At 47.8% G+C, this 21,341-nt stretch overlaps 1 protein-coding gene across 5 annotated transcripts in view; it reads right to left on the reverse strand.

Annotated features, from left to right (window-relative positions):
* Positions 1–21,341, reverse strand: part of EVI5 (ecotropic viral integration site 5) — a 936,315-nt gene that overhangs the window by 443,011 nt on the left and 471,963 nt on the right. For all 5 annotated transcript variants that reach the window (XM_078646330.1, XM_078646331.1, XM_078646332.1 and 2 more), the window contains one exon: positions 1,204–1,257. In XM_078646330.1, the coding sequence (XP_078502456.1) occupies positions 1,204–1,257 (54 nt within the window). The remainder of the gene's footprint in view (positions 1–1,203; positions 1,258–21,341) is intronic.

A 21,341-nucleotide genomic window follows, 5' to 3' on the forward strand; every position in this document is an offset into this window, starting at 1 on the left:
AGAGGCCCTCGAACTCTGGCACATGGTGATGTACTATTTAGGGAAAATGGATTAGCAAAATGCTGCAGAATATCCAGTACTCTGACCGCAAGCTTGAACCACCTACACATGTAGGGGTCAGCATTACTTTCATTGGCAGCACTGTGCACGGTCACCAATGTGAACATATTTTTGAGTTGTTCTTTATAAGGCCACTATGGTCGGGGTATGCAGACACCTTTTACTATCTTTAGAAGTGATGGCAACATTTTGGGCCAAACCAACACACAGTCAACACTACAAAACCATTTCATTTAACAACTAGTAGTATATACCGACTCACAAATGGATGGCTGATGAAGTTGGTACAGAACTATACAGGTTCGAACACAGGGGTATGTTGATGCATAACAATCACAGATCAAACTGATAATGGTATAATCAATAGCTCTAGAATGTCTCCAAACACAGCCCAACCTCTATTTCTTAGAAGGTCAAGGTAAGTAGGTTGTCTGAATCCAATATGTATGATTGTTGGTCTGATCTAGGTCTCCATGCGCTTAAGAACAGGTAGCCGAAGAATGCTTAAGATTACATGTTTGCACTGCATTCATATTAGGTTTCCAGTGATATCAAATCTTGGGCAAACCGGTGCCCAAACAAACTATTTGATATGTCCACATTGTTCTGTAGTAGAATTGTTTCTGTGACTGAAGGAGTGGGTGCTAAGTCACCAGGCAGCTGTTAGTTTTCAGCAAAATTGTTTATGTATTCATCTGTTTGAAATTACTTTTTAAAAGAAGCTGGCAGCTGCTTATCACCAATTAGGACGTCCCAGTTTCCTATTCCAAGTGGATACATCAACATTTGACTTTGATTTAAAGCCTTCATGGAAAAATCCACTTTAGTGATCTATTGAAGTAAAACCTATTAAAAAATTGTATTCTGACATTTAAAGTTATGCAATCTTACCTTTACAAATAAACTTGGATCGGTAACAGCAATAACAATATGTTATACATCAACTACCAAATAACTCCATTCAGAAAATGACCTTGAATTAACAATACAGATTTACTGCAGATGAGAGGGCAGTTTCCACATATTAATTAGGCAAAAGATAACTATTTGAAAGGTTATAGGTGGATTATCATGAAGGACGAAAAGTTATTTGGAAAACTAAATAAAATTCTCTTTAAAGTAACAAGATCCTGTAATACTCACTTTTTCTAGGGTTTCAATACGTTGTTTCAAAAGCCTGTTTTCTGTCCGTAACCTCTAACAAAAGAAAAAAAAAAGAACCATATACAGTTTAATTAATTTGAATCAAAGAGCTATTTCAAACTTTAAACTGATTGCTTTACTTTCACTTGAATGTATGTACACTGCCAACATTTAATTCCAGGTTTTAAAGCATTGTTTGCATTCGTTTATGCTTAGTAAATTGTTAAATTGCAGCTAGCAACTTCAATACAATTAAAATGTTTGCATCTTTTTGCTAAAGAATAATGAGCATCATCTGATATGATCACTCTGGTTAGTGCACTTGTTAATGCAAAATTATCACAGTCGAAGTAATATATTACGATTATGATCTCACTCTATCCAACATGGTGTTACGTTTACTCCATATTCTAGACCAGATGGAGTTTGCACTTCAAATTCTCCAGAATGTGTTGAATGACTGCTAAACAAAATACATAGAATACCAATAGATCACTTGCAAAATGTGATCAATGCTTGAAGATGAACCTTAACTGAACAGAAATCAAGGAATGATTAGTTCAAAAATGCCAAACACAAAATAATAGTTTGATAGTAGCAAAAAGAACATTTATGGTTCCACAAATACTTTATGGAACAGGAATTATTTATATGCTCCTAGAACTGACAATCCTAAATAGATATGAAGTTAGAAGGCAAGGCATTCTATAAAAGAGGGCTAATATTTATGTTGGGCAGCTTCCAAATCTTCTAAGGGGGTTTGACAACTGGAGGTGACTTCAAAGTGAGCACAGACATACAGCTTTTTGGTAGCATGGAACTGTCTTGCACAGCTTTCTTTTCTCATGATAGATCTATGCCACATTAGCAACAACCAATGTCTCAATGTCTCAATGTCGGCTCAACAAGATTTGTTGTTGCCACTTAAGCAACAACCAATGAATGTCACAAGGCAGGCTCAAAATGATTTAGGCCATGGAAATGTGCGTACCCACTAAAGAGTGAGTGTGTGTCTGTGTGATTACATGTGAACAGCAGAGATCAAGGACCATGTTGTAGTGTGGCCAAGGAATGTCATAGTTCTTCTGGCTATCTCAGCCATTGATATTAACCCTTCATCATGACCGTACTATCCAATCAAAAGGGGTATCCCTAAATCAGACAAATCAGTGAACAAAGAAACGCCCACACCAAGTTGAGTAGACTAGGTGAAAGGGATGGTTTTAATATACAGAAGCCAAGCCACCGTAGCCATATGCTACATCCATCAACCATTCTGAAATCTGTGGATTCCACTTCAGAAGTGCCATTTTCAACCGATGAGGCACAGATTTTGTATCATCAGCATAAATAGGTTTGCGGAGATCATGCAAGAATAACCTCTGCACATGAAAACATATACAGATTAAATTAAATAAATACACTTTATCGCTGAGAAATGTAATAAATTAGCCTATCTGCTTGAGACCAGAGAATTTCCAGTCAGAGAACACAATTTCAGAATTGTCATCAGACATAACAAGACCTTATTTTCCTTCTTAAGGTAGGCTGTCAAGTCAAGCAATGCGCAAAAGAAGATAGCAAAATTACCATATGTTATGTACCAAATCGCTTTTGAGATTTGAAAAAGCCCTTCAGAACCCCAAATGTGGTTATGTGACTCCTCCCAAACTGTAATTCAAAAGGTGTGGGAAAAGGGCAAATCTCAATCAGATGCATCAATGGTTAGCGACTGCAATCTCCGTCTCAAACGATTGCAGAATTAAGGACACCTTGAATAAGGTCACATTCACAAAGTGGAACAGGTCTTAGTTGGACAGTATTCTCCTTGGGTATTGTGTCTAGCAGCCTTACAGGGAGGAAGCCACTGTCCAGGGCATCAATATACGCACCTCTGGATGTCTTCCCAAAAGGAAAACTATTTTTTTTTAAAGTTTTAAACCACCGCCCATTCCTTTAAGGAATAGGGGCTGCTTTAACAAAGATTTCCTGTTGACAGTGTAAACACAGAGATGGTAGTCTGCTATTACTTGCAGGCCACCATCCCTATGTTAGAAGCAAATGAACTGCCTCATGAATATTTAGTGGGCAGGCCGTTTTGCGATCACCTGTGACTGATCCTTCTGCGACATAACCTATTAGTACATAGACAACATCACAAAACAACTGGAATTTTTGCAAAAAGCGGGTGTGCAATTTGCACCCACTATTTGTTGCCTGCCTTATCACACAATAGTGTGAAACAGTAAAGGTATTGGATCCTACATCTGACCAACCCGGATCTCAACAATAGGAAAAACAGAACAGGGTGGCTGGACAGGATTATTCGTGAAACAATTCACCAGACACACAGTCAATCTGTACCGTGTGACCACTGGATTTAATTTTCCAAACAAGTTTATTTTTCTTTTTTACATTTATCAGCAATTTTTTGAAACACAAGCACAAACAAAACCACTGTCAATTCAAAAGGTTCATATATACAGTATCTACAAATGCACACATTTACAAATTTACAACAAAGAATCAAACAAAAGATTGGTTAGACACACCAAAAGACAATCACAAATGTATAATAATTCAAATAAATTGCAATTATATACAGTGCAGAGATTAATCCATAAGCGAACAAACGGGAACCAGTCCTAGAGATTGAAAAAACCAAGTGACAGGCGGGGTTGAGATCAAAAACAAGCCTGCCTGTCAACGAAAGCCTGTGGTGTAATGTTAAATAGGGTTGCAAGGCTAGGATATAGAGTGGTGGTATGATTTACATCCTAGCGGCACCCTTTGTTGTAGCCACAGGATGGTATTGTCGACGCGTTTCGAACCTAAGTATTCAAGGTTCTCTTCAGGACAGGGACTGGGAAACAGATTCTGCACGCGGGCACAAAGGTTGCCGTGGCGTAGGTATGTCGTGTTCACACCTGCAATAGGCGCAGAGCAGGACTTAAGGCGTGGTGTCAGGCTTCAGAAGCTTGCAGGTATCGGGCGGCTCACATTATTTTGCGCGTGTAGGTCTGGCTATGCAGACCACAGGGAGGGAAGCGGCCGGTCACTGGCCTCAGTTCAGGCCGGCAGTTAAAGTTGGCCCGTTTTCTGAATGAAGTAATCAAGCCACAGAAGGTCCGTGTTGCTCACTCTCTCCCAGGAACAAGCTGTCTGTAGCTATTTAACATTACACCACAGGCTTTCGTTGACAGGCAGGCTTGTTTTTGATCTCAACCCCGCCTGTCACTTGGTTTTTTCAATCTCTAGGACTGGTTCCCGTTTGTTCGCTTATGGATTAATCTCTGCACTGTATATAATTGCAATTTATTTGAATTATTATACATTTGTGATTGTCTTTTGGTGTGTCTAACCAATCTTTTGTTTGATTCTTTGTTGTAAATTTGTAAATGTGTGCATTTGTAGATACTGTATATATGAACCTTTTGAATTGACAGTGGTTTTGTTTGTGCTTGTGTTTCAAAAAATTGCTGATAAATGTAAAAAAGAAAAATAAACTTGTTTGGAAAATTAAATCCAGTGGTCACACGGTACAGATTGACTGTGTGTCTGGTGAATTGTTTCACGAATAATCCTGTCCAGCCACCCTGTTCTGTTTATCACACAATAGACCATTACTCATGAATTAAGAGGCTCACCTCCGGAAATTACGGTTTCGCTCACTTTCTCAGATGTTATTTTCCTTATGTTAGTTATGATTAATGGTATTCGTTTGCATTATATAACGGCCTCAAATCTCAAATTCAACACAAAATAACGTTGTATCAACTCAAAGCTTTTCCAGCGATTTAGTGAGAAACCTTCTTTTGGTGTATCGTTTTAGAACATTTCTTGCCAAGAGTTTTTGTCTCCTTTCCAGAATGTATACGATTCTTATTTGTTTATCTCCTAGAAACAAGCACCTGTTGCGCTGGTGCTGAAAGACATTTGTGAAACCTCCACCAAGCTTGTTTTGGAACAATTTGAACAAACAACCTTAATCTACTTCGTGATAGAAAGCTCTTTATCCAAAACCGTGGTTGGCACCATGACCAGTATGACTCCCAACTTCACTGCATTTCAAACAGCTGTGAGCTTTTGTTACTTGTAACCGTGAAGGTACACTACTCAGGACTTATAAACGATCTCATACATGTCCTTGAAGTGTTTGCTTTCTCAGCGGCTGCTACAAATTTCATATTTCTAGAATGTTGTAGATGTTTGCCTGTATCACAGTCAGGCAATGGAGCAATGTTTATAATAATAGACTGCATAGCGAGGCATTGTTGCCCCTGGATATATTCACTTCATGTCCCCTACCATTCGTGCTCTAGATCAATGCAGAAAATAAGATCTCATTATCTGAATACACGTGTGGTAATGCCTATGAGATTTTGTAATGCATGCTCACATGACATTTATTTACAAAGATACATGTGGGGAAATTGCAAACAAAAATGTAAAGTGGCCTACTTAAGCAACTGCATCTCAAGAAATGTTAAAGATCCAACTAGCCCAACGAAGTGGATAAAGGTCGTATCACTACTCAGAGGATTTGTTGACAAAATAAACTAAGGAACGGGAAGGACATAAACTCGAGAGGAAAAAATATGGCAAGGTCATACGTTGTTTCCATGCTATAAACAAGAGTTATGACAATCATATACACGTCTATGCTAGCAACAAGGAATACAGTCATATCATATTTATTCGGTTACAAACAACCATAAAAACATACACATAAGTACAGAGAAATTATCACAATATGCATTTCAAAATGTTGTTGGACTTAGATAACAGTAGGCAGACATCAACTGTAAGGAATGCATGCTAAAAAGAAATCAGTACCTTTAAACAAGTTAAATGACACATCTGTGTAAAAAGCATGATCGATATAATACTTATACCTCAAAACACACACATATAGAACCAGCATATAGAAAGTACAGTCTGTCACAATTAGATAATATGATTTTACAGTTTTTCAGTAGATAAATATCAAATGACAACAAAACATACTAGGGGGCAGGCAAGCATCTGTAAACAAAAAGGTGCAGGTCTAAAATGGACAAAGTTTGCATTTTTTAGAAAGAAAATGTGTGGGAAACTTCTTCTATGGTACCAAATAGAATTTGCAGAAAAACATAAGGTGCATGGTGCTTTGTGGAGTTATATTGTCACATAGGCAACAACAGACACTGTCAGATGTGCTTCTACCTAGAGGAAAACAGATATATTGCACAAGTTCCAATCTAAACTGGGTTAGCAAATGCAAAGACCAAGAATCAAAGATATTCAGGAGATATGGTTCTATTTAAGGGATAGTTTTAACCAAAATATACGATTTAACTGTTGATTTTCTCATCTCGAGACGGTCTCTCTTCTGACTTTTAAGCTGGTAAAAGGTAGTCTTTGCCCTTTGCTTGTCCCTCTTAGTGATTGACTCTGAGCAATCAAATACATTGTCTCTGCTAAACTCAGAGCAGAGGTATTTGACACAACTGAGCTATCTTGATTTACTATAGCCCTCAATTAATCGGTCATTGATGACCTACCTATTTAAAGTGGCACACAGATTCCTTCATGATGGATACCCTTAATAAATGAACCAAAAAAGAATTGTATCTGTCAAATAGGGAGTCCCAAGCTCCTTGTGACAGAGTAATATGAGCTTGATTGTGGGATGGGCAATAGCCGCCGAGAGAATTTATTTTCTTCCACCAGTAAAGGGCCAGTATTAATGTAACTCAAACACCGGCACCATAGCAAATAACAGAAATGAATTTAGATTTATATAAAGTTAGCATATGCAGAATATGTTGCTTTCTCAGTTTCTGTGCCAAGTTAAAATTAGATGTAAATGATAGTACAAATTACCTTTGCTTAAGCTCATTCCAGAAGAATTGGTCATCACAGGCCGAATCTCAACCTTTTCTAAACCTTTACACCCTTTACAATAAATATCTTGACCTGACCAAATTACTGGCTGTGACCTTAACACAAGTCTTACTGAAATTTGTTCTAATGTCCCGGTCATCCATATAAGAGACAACACCCTCCAGAAGCTCTTTTAGTACATTGGCGGTCTTAGCCAATAAAACAGTGTCATCAGCATATAATAAAATCGGCCAAAGAAATCCGCCAACACACGGGACATCTTTATATTTAGCAACAAGAATACAATCAAATTCTTTAATACTTAAAATAAAAATCGGAGCTAAGAACAGCCCTGTCTGACCGCCCCTGGCCAATTAAAAAAGACCGGGCAATTCCCCTTTGTGTTATGGCAGACATTAGAATTAAGGGCACAATGCAGATGCTGTAAAAATAATAAGATACCCAAGTCTATGCCTAGATTGGCATGTATGGACCATACCTTTGGCGTGGTCAAATGCCGAGCTGAAGTCCATAAAAGCCAAATGAAGATAATCTCTTTTCACCATGGTGTACTTCTCTATCAAAATGTACTTCTCTATCAAAAGGTGGAAAATGAGAGGGGGGCGTGGCTACGATGCCGCCGAGTGTGGACGCCTGAGCCTTGAGCTCCAGGCCGGTCCCAAAGTTTATCCTGCCTGTTGACCTCTCCTAGCCGCGCCGCCACCCGGGATCTCCTCCTACCCATAGCGGGACATCCCGGCACCGGTCTGGTGTGCGTTGGGTTCCGCAGACGCCTGGGGACTTTGGCGGGCGCTGCGGAGCCAGCCGCCGGCCATCTTGGTTGGGCCTGGATTTCGCGGCGGATCCCCGGCCTCGATTTTCGCGAGGCTGCCGGCGGCTCCACCGCCGCGGGTGCCCGGACCACGGCGCTGGCGGGCTACTCAGGCCCCGACAGTGGAGGACTCCCCAAGGACCACCCGGCGGTTGGCAGACGGAGCGCTGGTCGCCAGACGGGGGAGTGCTGGGCCGCCCCTGCCGCGGAGCAGCTGGACGGGGACGCCGGGAGCGGAGCCGGCCACCGGGGGGTGGGAGGCACTGCGGATCTGGCGCTCGGCTGTGGAGAGGCACCTGGAGCCGAGCGTCCCCCTGGCCCCCGGGGCGCTGGGTCTCACACAGACTGGGTGAGCGGAGGTGGCGGAGCGGCCGGCCTGGTACCTGCGGTGATTGTGGAGGCCTGAGACTTCCCAGGGAATCCGCTGTGGCCCACAGCTGGCATTGGCAGCGGCGATCTCGGGGCCCCCCGTGGAGTGTGCGCCAGGGGGTGCCAGCGGTGCTGCTAGCGCCCTTGGGCGGTCTTTCGGCCCTAGGTGGGGACTTGGCCCCTCCCTGCTGCTTCTCTGGACTTTTGCCCTGGGCCCTGCCGGCGGACGAGTGTGGCGTGGAATGGTGTACGGGCCTACTGGTGGATCGGGCTGAACATTGCTGGGTCTCTGGCCAGAGGGAGTCCTATTGGGGAGCCAGGGTCCGGTGAGGCCTGCTGGTTACCTCCCCCATCTTCCTTTTCTCACCAAGCGAGATCCCGCCCCGCTGCCAGGCTTGTTGGTTGTGATTGTGGCCGCTTTCGCTGGGCACGCCAGACCGGCCCTGCGGTGTTTGGTGAGGGCGCACTCGCCGGCTGGCCTGCATGGGGAAACCGCGGAAGGTGGCGGGCGCGGTGCCGCCGGACCACGTGGAAGAGTCGCCTGACGTTCCCGGCCTGCAACAGTCGGGTGACCAGGCGGCCGGACTGCAACAGCAACAGCTGGACAAAATTCTTAAGGCCATAGGGGACACTAGAGAAGCACTGCGTCACGACATTGCCCAGGTTACCACGGGCCTTGGCCTTCTGAAAGCGGACCATAACAAGTTGGCTGATCGCGTCAAGGCTGCGGAGTTGGTAATTGGGACTCTGGAACCGGCCCGGAAGGCGGCGGATGCCACGCTGGAAGACTTGACCCGCAGGGTGCAGCAATTGGAGAGGAGGGCGGCGGACGCAGAAGGGCGCAACCAGCGCAACAATATCCGCGTGGTGGGCCTGCCCGAAAATATTGAGGGGGACGACATGATCGCGTATTTGGAGACCTGGCTGCGGGCTGTGGTGGCCCCGGAGGGCTTGACGTCTTTCTACACTCTGGAACGAGCTCATAGGGTACCGGCCCGTCCTCTTGCCCCGGGTCGCCCGCCTCGCCCTGTGATTGCTAGGTTGCTTCATTTTAGGGACCGGGACATCATTTTGCGACAAGCTCGGCTGGCTGGCCCCTACAGGGTAGACAATGCCTCTGTATCGATATTCCCTGATTACTCCCAGGAAGTCCAGCGCAGCCGTTTCTCTTTTGTTACCGTCAAACGGGCTCTCCGAGACGAGGGGGTGCAATACTCTTTGCTGTTCCCGGCTCGACAGAAGGTGCTGGTGGACGGAGTGGCGACGTTCTGCGACTCCCCGGATGATGCTTGGCAATGGCTGGAGCGGTACCGCGCGGGCAAGGATGGCACTGGGGGCTGGACCGGGAGTGCCGAGGCCCGTCCGCAACCGCGTAGGAGCAGGCGTAATAGGAGAGGAGGACGGACCAGGAGATCGCCTTCGGCCTCGCAAACGGCCCAGGAGAGGAGGGTCGCCCTACAGGCGGTGTCGGCCATTTCCGGAGCGGTGCCCTAGACTCAGGTGGCGTACTCTGGTTCTAGGCTGGGTTCGGATGAGGCAGAGCCGGGTGGTTCAGATGAAGCTTCGGACGAGGACACTGGGGATTTGCCTCGGATCACCCCGCAAACTGCTGATGGACTGCTGGACGAGTGAATGCGAACAGCTGAGTTATGGACAGTAAGGGGGTGTGCGGGGCCTGAGGGGTGGCCTGTTGAGGGTGGATTGGGACTTGATTTCTGACTGGGGCCGCAGTTGTGTTCCGGTTACTGTGGGTGGTGTTTGATTTCTGACCTACTTGCCGGGTGGTGGCGCTGCTGGGAGAGGGGTGGTGGAGGTCTACGCCTACTTGGGACCGACCTCTTCTGGGGTGACGGGTTTGGGCTTCCTGACCGGCTGGCGGGGAGTCACCCCCTCGACCTCACATAGCTTTTGAGTCTCTGGTATTCCCGGAGTTTCCCCCGTCCTCGGGGGCTGGGTTTGGATGGGTGACAGCTGTTTAATGCCTGTTCTGGGGATGGGTGGGGTGGGAGTTGGTTGGGGTTGTTTCGGGGGTTCTGTGTTTCTGGGGATTGTCAGTGTGCCGGAGGGTCTGTGGGGGTTCGGCCTTTACTGTATGTTTGATGATGGCGGCTAAGTTGGACTTGAAGTGCGTTACCTGGAATGTGCGGGGGCTCAATTCTATGAGGAAAAGATACAAAGTGCATGCGTACTTGGTTCGGAGGGGGGTCCAGGTAGCCTTTTTGCAGGAGACACATTTGACATTGGCGGAAGGGCAGGCGCTGCAGCGGCGTTGGAGGGTGCAACTCTTCTATACTACTTACTCTGCGCATGCTAGGGGGGTGCTAATCTGGGTCCGGGCGGGTGTCCCCTTTCAGTCACTGAGCACTAGGGTGGATCCAGAGGGGAGGTTTGTGGCAGTGTTGGGGAGGCTGGATGGTCGAGATGTGGCGCTCTGCTGTGTCTACGCCCCTAACTTTGATCAGGCTGCGTTCTTCTCAGTGTTATCCAACCGGTTGTCGGACATGCTGATGGGCACGGTGTACATGGGAGGGGACTTTAACTCTGTGACCGATGTCGAGTTGGATCGTTCCCACCCTCCGCTCGCCCAGTCGGTGGTGCGCAGAGTGGCCAAGGCTCGGAGGGAATGGCAGGACCGGTGGGGGCTCCAAGACGCATGGCGGACGTGTCACCCTACGGATCGGGATTATTCGTTTTACTCTGCACCGCATGATCTGCATGTGCGCCTCGACACCTTTCTATGTTCAGGCGGGGCTCAGGAGCTTACGAGCGACTGTGAGTACCTGGCTCGGACCATATCGGACCATAACCCTTGCCTGCTCACGGTCCTTTGGACCAGGCAGAGACAGCCGGTTCCCACATGGCGGCTGAATCCGCTAGCATTGGAGGACCCGGTCTTCCACGCTGAGGTGCAGGACTGCATTGAACGTTATTTCCTGGAAAACTCGGGCACTGCATCCACGCGAGCGATGGAGTGGGACGCCTTCAAGGTGGTGGTGCGTGGCGCTTGCCTTTCGTCCTCGTCGGGGGTTCGACGGACGCTGCTGGCTGATGTGACGCGGGAGGAGGCCGCATTGCGGCAGGCGGAGAAACGTGACCATGGGGCGGGCGGAAACAGGGAAGCGGTACTGGCGGCCCGAGAGCAGGTGGCAGTTCAGGTGGAGAGGCTCCGTTGCCATGACTACGGGGAATACATGGTCCGAGCGCATGCAGAGCGGGATCGGGCCGGATCACTCCTGGCGTGGTTGGCTTCTCCTGACAATAGGGGGACGCCGATTCTATCACTGACTACCCCGACGGGGAGCCTGGTCCACTCGCAGCAGGAGATAAACACCCAATTCCGGGATTACTATGCAGACCTGTATCGGTGCAGGATGACTATCTGCCCGACAACGCTGGAAGCATTTCTCGATGAGGCCCAGTTACGACGACTGGATCCGGAGCTGGGTGACGCGTTGGGGTCTGCCATTACGGTGGGGGAAATCAGAGCGGCTATTAAGCATATGGCTAGGAAGAAAACGCCGGGTGGGGATGGCCTCCCGGTGGAATTTTATGCCGCGTATGTGGATCTCCTGGCCCCTCAATTACACCAGGTCTATGGGGAGGCTTGGGAGAAGGGTAGATTGCCAGCGTCGGCGCGGGAGGCGATCATAGTCCCGCTGCTGAAAAAGGGTGGCCTCCCTACGGCTAGGACAGCATACCGCCCGCTGTCGATGCTCACGGTGGACTACAAGGTGCTAAGCAGGATCCTGGCGACGCGACTGACCGCCCATATGTGCTCTTTGGTACACCCGGACCAGTCGGGTTTTATTCCCACTAGGAACACCTCGACTTGCATACGACGACTGAACAGGGTCATGGATGTAGATGGGGCGGGCTCCCCGGGGGCAGCCGTGCTGTCGGTGGACATTGAAAAGGCGTTTGACAGTGTGGAGTGGCCTTATTTGTTCAGCGTGCTCCTCCGGTTTGGGTTGGGGGAGAGCTTCGTCCGTTGGACGAAGCTGCTGTACGAGTCGGCCACTGCTAGGGTCCGGACGGGGCGCACCGTGTCCACGGCCTGCACGGTGGGACGGGGCACCAGACAGGGTTGCTCCCTGTCCCCGCTCCTGTTCGCCCTGGCGATGGAGCCATTGGCGGCGCGGGTTCGACAGGGAAGGTTCTTTGAGGGGGTGCCATCGGGAGGCGCCTTGCATCATATCTCCTTGTATGCTGACGACCTCTTAATATACTTGGCTGATGTCGATGCGTCGCTAACGGGAGCAAGGGCCTTGCTCCAGGAATTCGGGACCTTATCAGGCCTCCGGGTTAATTGGTCTAAGACCTGCCTCTTCCCCTTGACTTCCCGTTGCGCCCCTCCGGTCGTGCTGGATGGCCTGCGTTGGGAACCGAACTGCCTGCAGTATCTTGGAGTATACATATACCACACCCCCTCGCTCCTTTACGAGGGGAATGTGGGTAGGGCCCTGAGGGGCATCAGGAGTAGCATGCGATTTTGGCGCGTCCTCCCGCTGTCTGTGGCGGGACGCATTGCGTTGCTGAAAATGGTGGTCCTACCGCGTCTTCTGTACTTTTTCCGCACGTTGCCGGTGTGGATCCCGCCCTCCTTTTTCCGGACTTTGAGGTCCGAGGTGATAGGTTTTATCTGGGGCACTGGTAGGCGGCGCATTGCCCTGAACACTTTGCTTCGGTCCCGGGAGGAGGGCGGCTTGGCAGTGCCGGACTTCGAGTGGTACTACTTGGCTGCCCAGCTTCAATGGCTCACGCAGGTGGTGGCACGGGAGTTTAGGGGGCCAGACGGGCCGCAGGGACGGATTGTACAACGCCATATCTTATCCTTTATTGTGCTCCAACAGGAGCTTCGACTGGAGCAGCTGACTCTTGAGGAACGCACTCTTCGACGGTGCTGGCTGCGTAGCCACAGGGGGGCGGGTTGTCGCGTCCCGTATGCACCGGAGATTCCTCTGGGCATGTGTACGGCCCTTCCGCATGGCGGGGACTGGTCGGCGCTTGCCGGCTGGGAGGACCTCGGTGTCCACATGCTGGGGGATCTATACCGGGACGGCACCTTGATGTCGTTCGGTGATCTGCAGGAAGCCTTCGGTCTACCGCGGGGCGATTTTCTGTTACACGCGGCCTTGGTTGCAGGGATCCGGAAGCGTTGGAGGATGGGACTAATAGAACCCCCCACATCGCTCGGCTGCCAATATGTCGTGATGGCGGCTGGCACATATAAGGCCATTACATGCCTGTACCGGAGGCTGGCGTTGTCTGACCCTCCCCCCCTGGACGGGCTGCGGGAGCGTTGGGAGGTAGATCTGGGTCGGCCCATACCGGAGACGACCTGGCCTCAGCTTGTGCGCAGAGCCTGGAAGGGCACTCGTAATGTCCGGTTCCAGATGGTCCAATATTACACGCTTCATAGGGCGTACTGGACACCTGTCAAAATTCGGCGGATCTTTGGAAGTGCGCAGTCGTTATGTCCGCGTTGCACCGCAGAGGACGCGGACTTTGCACATATGTTCTGGACATGTCCAGGACTTGGCGCGTATTGGTCGGAGGTTTTCGCTTGCCTGAACACAGTTACGGGCCGCCAGGTGGATGTAGATGCGGGTGCCTGCTTGCTACTTTGGTTTCCCCACACCCCTGCCACTAAAATCACTAGTAAGTTCTATGATCTAGGGTTCATTATGGCCAAGAGGGAACTTACTCTACATTGGAAAGCGAGAGGGGGCCCTAACTTCCAGAGGTGGCAGAGGAGTTTTGCGCAATGGGCGGTATGTGAAGGATCTCTCCGGCTGCAGCTAGCTAGGCGTATGGTTAATGATAAAGCGCTAGAAACTGCCAGGGCGTGGAACGCGCTAGTGACGGACTTGCAGTCACTTTTGGAGGGTGAGGATGGGGAAACGAATGGAGGGATGGAGAGCCGGGAGGAGGTTGTGGGACAGGGAGAGGTGGGAGCTGACGCAGCGAGAGGGGAGGGCTAGAAGGGGAGCCTGGACGCACGACAAGTACGAACTGAATGGGCTCCCAGCACTGGGCCTGAGGTAATAGACTGATGCTGCACTGAGCACTTTTCCTGGAATCGCCGAGATCGGGCAATGCAGGAGAGCTTCGTCCTTAGACTGTTGGCTGCACTATTGGGTTCTTATGGAAACGGCAAGGCACACTGGCAATGGGGGGGGTGGGGGTAGAGGGGGTGGTGGGGTGGCTTGGATAGGGATGGCTGAGAGCGACTAATAGAAATGCACGGATCATTTGGGACATGTAAGATTGGGAATGTAAGGTACGCTGATATGTTGTATGCACAGCCTTAATAAAAAAAGTTTCAAAAAAAAAAAAAAAAAAAAGTGACTTCCAAGGTGGAAAATGAGATATTGCTCTGTGGTACCCAAACATGATCTAAAACCATTTTGGGCCTCTGAAAAAATCCCTTTCTCCTCTGCCCAGCTTAGTATACATTCCATGATAACCCTTCCTGCTATTATTACTACAGAGTAGATTAATGAAATTGCACTATTGCAATATGGGTCTCCTCTTTTACTTTTTTTTATTAACTGGAATTATGTGACCAAGATTCAGGGATCCTTGACTCACTAACTGCATTCCAGACTCTGGTGACAACTGGAGCCCAAAACTCTGAATTACTTTTAGATAGGTCCATAGGGACCTCATCTGGCCTACGGGCCTTCAAAGAAGGATTGTTAATAATTGCATCTCTGACTTCTAAATAACAAAAAGTCCTATTCATGCGGGGTTGGGTAGAACTCTGTAGTAATAAAACCCGAGATGTATTCTAGGGAAGTCTTGTTATTTATATATTGGAAAAGTACTTAACTCAGTCTTCTGGCATTATTGTCAATTCTAATTCAACATTCCTCTTCGGGTTAAAACATCAGAGTTATCAAGCTTTCAGAAAGAACTGGTATTGGCTAATATATTGGCCACAAGGACATCCTCACCCATACCCACAACATTTCTTTCAACTCGTGCTTAATGCTTCTTTATATTGCTGACAACAGACTACCACTTCCCCTCGGTCTCTTGGTAATCTTGTGAGGGCTTCTTTCAGGTTCCTATTGGACTTCGAAAATGCACGGGTAAACCATCTATTAACATTTGTCTCAACAGTGTAACATGATTCTTAGTTAATTAGGTCTTAACAGGGGGCGTGGCCAAGCGCAAGCTGAGATGGCCGCGTCTCGGAGCTCCGTAGTCGGTGAGCCCCGCGACTATCCTGATGCACTTATCCTGAGTCCACAGTGTCTCCCCGGAGATCGGACAGGCGTCAGAGCTGGTGCGGCTCACTTTGGGACCCGTTTTCTGCATCTGCGGGACTGAGGAGACGGGGAGCCATCAATGATGATCAGCAGGCCCATAAGCCGGGACCAGTGGTAGGAGCCCCGGCCGAACGGCTAGGAACTTCCGGTCGGCCCGAAGGGCGGGACTACGTTCTTGAGGTGTCGCGTCTGGTTGTGCTCTGGCCCCGACGCTCAACGCGACTGCCCTGGTGCCCGCTGCATGTGTGGGAGCAGTCTGGGCAGCAGCGAGGGAGCTGTGGCAGCCGCGATCTGGCGGCCGCTGAAAGTCGGAATCATCGGCTGGCCTCGGGGCGATAATTGGATGTCCCTGCTCTCTGCAGGCCTATCGTGGAGCGGGTGAGATCTCCCCCAGCGGCCCCCAGATAAAAAAATTGCTGCATGCGGCGTAGCGGAGGCGGTGTGAGCAGACCTCTCCCCCCCCACACCTCCCCCTTTTTGTTCTTCAGTGCTTTCCTTTGACTCCGGGGCGGCCATTTTGCGCAGTGTGGGGCATCCGGAGTTTGTAAAAACGACAGACATTCCTTTTCTCTGGGCCTCCCCTGCACCCCCCCATAAGAACTAAAAATTATTGAGCACTGTGCGGTGTAGGATCACGCTGCAGGCCCCGCACGCACACTCCCTGGGATGGAGCAATAGGTTGACACTAGCGACCCCACTTTTTGACTCGGATCGGCTGGGCAAGCTTTGGAAAACGAGAGGGTTTGATAAATGGGACCTGATAGGTATCTCTAACATTAAGGACATCTGGAGTAAGGGGAGGATTAAAACATTTGAGGACATGCAAAATAAATTCCAGTTGGCGAGCTCTGAATACTTTCGTTATGCGCAAATCCGACACGGACTGCAGTCGGCCTTGCCGGTGGGCGCCGACCTCCCGGAGGCTTCCCCCCTCGAGGATAGAATTTTAGATGGTCACCTCCCCGAAAAAACGATCCCTCTGGTTTACAAGAAACTAATCAACCACAGGGTTGACCTACTTGGCGAGCTGAGGGAAAAATGGGTCCGAGACAGAATAGAACTCGATGACGAGGACTGGCAATCAGCTTTCTCATCTACTAAAGTGGTTGCCATTCCTGCACGGTTGTGGCTCGTTCAATTAAAAATATTACATAGGATTTATGTAACGGGGCCCCGCCTAGTGCAGATGGGTTTGTCTGACTCCGGATTGTGTAGATGTAGGTGTGGTCTCACGGGGACGTTCCTTCATGTTATCTGGGAATGTCGATATGTGGCTGAGTACTGGAGTAAGATTCACAACACTATTCATGAGGTCTTGGGGGTCTCCTTACTACCTGAGGCACGGAGGTGCCTCCTTAACTTATGGGAGACAACCAACCTTAACTTTGCACAGACACAATGGTTCACATTGAGTTACATGATAGCCAAAAGGAACATTGCACAACAGTGGGGATCAGAGCAGCCTCCCACCCTTGAGATCTGGAAGATCAACTTAGAATGGAGCATGTTCCGGGAAAAAAACTGTTTTGATGGCAAGGGGCTGCCCTCGAAAGTGGGCTTCAATATGGGGACCTTGGAATCATTATAGAGGAGGAATATGTGTGCCTTCCAGGAACGCTGTTTTTGATGTACCCCCATCCCCGTAACATCTTTGCTGTGTATGTACATTTGTGTCCTGTGCCCCCCTGTGGGAAAGGTGTCTAAGGCGACATGATTCTTCTGTACTGTATTTTTCACTGATGCTTGTTTTAATAAAAAGAATTGTTAAAAAAAAAAACATAACTTCATATCCAATGGAATGAATCAGGCAACACCACGTCTTTGCTATTGGACAGATGAAAAACGTTATAAAAGTGAAAAAGATTGTTCATGACTACACTTTGTAAAATTTCATCTGGATTAAACCGATCCCATTTTAGTCTGTGTCCACCCTCTTTGGTTTCAAAAACCCCATGTACCAATTTGGAGTCCAGTGAAAACTACTAGATAACTTAAAGGACAAAAGGAGTGGAATATGATTGCTAAAAGGCATTAATTTTAAACAGGCATTAACACATGTATTCAATAAATTAATAGAAATAAAGATATAGTCAATAATACTTGTACAACCCTAACCAGTAGAGTTGGGATTACGCTTGGTTGCATGATTTGCCAAACCATGGATGTCAAAAAAATTACTCTTTAAAACAAGTTTCGAAAGGAAAGACCCCTGCGTAACACATTTTCTGGCAACAACTGGGAAACCTTTTTAATGAGATTGATAGATTGTCTATATTACACCTTTACCAAAATTTATAAGAGAAAATAAAAAAATTGTGATGTTAAAAGTACATTATCTACGTAATGATTCCTTGTCGAATTGGGAAGTCAAATCGAAGATGCCTGGCAGCAATTCGATGAGGTTACAACCCAAGGTATTAAAACATCTTTCCTTCCACTCAACTAAATTGAGAAGACGCTGCTGAAGTAAAAAACATGGCAAGACCATCTAAATAAGTGTAGTAGTAGCCAAACTCTCCTGAAACAATGTTAAACAACGTAATAAAATCCACCCACCCATGTTCTTTATGTTTGGGTGATAAACCAGCAACAGACCAAGAATATTGATATATTCAATATATCCAAACAATAAAATGGGAACATACAGATCAACTGGGTTAATATTGGTAGCGCACCCAATAGTACTAAAATTAGATTTTATCTCTAAAGGGAGAACATCGCCACCAGTAGCTACTGTGCAGTCTGAGTCAGTGGTGCGTTAACCAGCACAAAAGGCATAGGCTTCATAGCTGCAACGGCTACTAAGTCAATCAAAAGACCCCAAATCCCTGGGGGGGGGGGGGGGGGGGGTAGGTTCAGGAGTAATGATTGGAAGTAGAAATGTATATATGATTAGTCCTATGGTGAACTACCGTGGACAGTGAGTGCCGCCTACCAAAATCAGTCAGTCTACAGAAGTCCCAGAGATCAGTGTTGAAGTAATCAGCAAACGCCAAAGCCTTAAATAACTCATACAACCGGGCCGGGTGACCGAAAATAATAATTACAAAATCACCATTGTAGATTTTAACAGAATCTTCTATCCATCAGACCCTTCTGGCGAAAACAGTATTATCAGCCACGTGGTGAAACTCGCTCACTTGTTTACAAAGCCAGCACATTTTTTTATTTTTTATTTTATCAAATTATTCTTTTTTCCTAGCCTCTAGGCAAGACACATTAGTTAAAACCATAACAAAAGGAGTCTGCTTCTGTAGGTAAATTCACAATAAAAGCAACTGATTGACACCCTTCTTAACCATTGACGAAATATTGCTTGTGGTGGCTGTTACTTTTGTAGGTACATCAGTAGGCAAAGAGGGACCACGTATAGGATCTATAGATGCACCCCCACAGTTATTTGCATTGTTATGAGTAAGTATGGGCACCAGAATTGAAGGATCAATACCAGCCAAGGTATCTGATTGGACCTGGAAAACAGGTAGCTCCCTGCAAGTCCTTAAGTCATTACTTGGTTTGTTCAAGCTGACAACCTTGGTTTCTAAAGAGTCCAGTCATTGAAAAAGATGATCACGAAATGTTTCAAAAGCAGGAAACATTCTAGGTATGGAGTTAACAGATACCCTTCATTTCAAGGCAAACAATGACCAGACTCCAAAGTAAGGGCCAAGGCAGGATTACATACATTGGGTAGAATTAAGGAGGCCTTACAGAATGAGTTACCACCATATTCCTTGTCAGGATTCACACTAGAGACCAAATTCATCAGTGTCAATCAACAGTGGCATGATGGAAACATAAGGATTCAAAACTGATGGATTCTTGCCACAACCGTATTGAGTACTGCATTTTCTCTCTCTCTGCTAACAATCATTTGAGGGGCAAGTATTCACAGTTGGACTACTAAGGCAGCTATATGCCTCTGTGATTAGAACATCCAAGGCCCCAAATGCTCATGCTAAAAAATAAAATAAAAAAAAGTCAATAGAAGTGGATAGTGTATGATTTTTCGAACGTGTTATATCAGCAAATGCACTAGCTACTTTTCTCCTATTCATTACAAAAGGAGCACATCAATAGCAAGGCTAAAAGGTGTAGGGGCTACGAGGGCTGGGCAAGCACTGCCTCTTCCAGGGTCGGACAGGCACCAATGGGCCCGTTCTAAGCCAGGGCCCATTGCCCATTGTGAAGCGCCCATGCTGCGGTGTCGTTGTTGCTCTAAATAATGTTGGTGCCTTGTGGTCCACCTCATCCTCCAGCTGTATTGTGGGTGCATTAGTCCCAAGCGCCCCAGTACTAGCAAATGTCCCGCACTGAGGGTGTCGCTGAAATGAAATGAGATATTTTATGAGCGCACAGCTACTCAAGCTAGACAGCAGGGGGGGGGCAGAGAGTGAAAAAGGACCCAGATTAATAATTAAAAAGCCAAGTTTTCACATTTTTCCTAAAGGAAAGTAGGTCTCTGTTTTAACCCCGAAGGCTGTTCCACAGTTTTGTGCCTGGGAAAGCAAAGCATCTGCCTCCTGTCCGGGACCAGCGTATCCTGGGCACGCTGGCCAGATTGGAGCTCTAAATAGTGTCTTGTGGCCTGCCTTCTCCTTCAGCTGAAATGTGGGTGCAGTAGTCCCATACGCCCCCAGCACTAGCAAATGCATACAGTCAAAGAAGCAGAAGCCAGATTTGTAATACGTGGGTTTGAAACGTGGCTGTGAAAATCATGGTTAACATATTAGTAACTAGAAACAGTTCAAACAGTTTCCCATGGATTTCACAGCCAAAATACAACAATTCTGTCAATTGTGATTACAGAACGGGAATTCAATTGTACTAGGGTAATAAAATGGATTACTCTAATAGGAGATCAATCAATGGCCCCAAGCAGAATGAGATAATGAATGCTCTTTAGGATGCAGTAGATCTTATGAACACTTGAAAACTCCTTTAAAAAAATCAAGATATGTAAACTATACATAACCCTACACACAACACACAAGCTTCTATAGAAAAACATTTTTTAGTCACCAGGGATTGCTCTTACAAAATAAAAACTTCAAGTGCATAGAGTAAGTGAATCATCTTTTAAGATGAGGTGAACAAATGGTCCCCACACACTAACTGCAAATTAACAAGTTAATACTCATTAATGCAGTGTTGAAGGCAATTTAGCATTAGTACTATTGAACACAAGAAACATTGATTGGAAGTAAATGCATCAGTTACATGTACCACAAATGTGAGAGCAAGAGGGAAAAAACAGGGGGGGCGTGGCCGAGGAGGAGACCAAGATGGCCACCTCTTGCTGAAGCTCCGCCGGCTCGGGGAATTTAATGCCCGAATAATGCGGTAACCTCCGATCCTGAACCGCATCCACACCTCCGATCCTGCACAACATCCTACTCAGCTCGACGGGTGCGAATTTGGTGGTGGAAGAGGCAGCGGATCCGCCGATACGGCGTTCTGATCGACAGCCGAAGGAGGCGAGGGAGGAGGCGGCGGCGCGGAGCGCAGGTAGGGCGGGCTGCGTGTGTGGCGCCTGGGCGGACTACGAGGCCGGACCGCGATAATTCCCGTGACCTAGGGGCTGGGAGCTCGCCTCAGCGGCGGCCCCGCTGAGCCTCGGCTCCCTTTGGACGGCGCCGCGCGCCGGACTTGCTTTCGGGCCTTCGGCCTTGGAGGCGGGCTGAAGCCGGGAGCTCGGCGGGGGCTGCGGCGGGAGGCGTAGGCCCGGCGCTGGGAGGCGGGTTGTTTAGCGGCCGGACTGCGGGGACCGCCCTGGGTGCCTCCGCTGCTGCTGCTGC

The sequence above is a fragment of the Lissotriton helveticus genome, chromosome 1_1 (genome assembly GCF_964261635.1).
Source record: "Lissotriton helveticus chromosome 1_1, aLisHel1.1, whole genome shotgun sequence".
Classification (NCBI taxonomy): domain Eukaryota; kingdom Metazoa; phylum Chordata; class Amphibia; order Caudata; family Salamandridae; genus Lissotriton; species Lissotriton helveticus.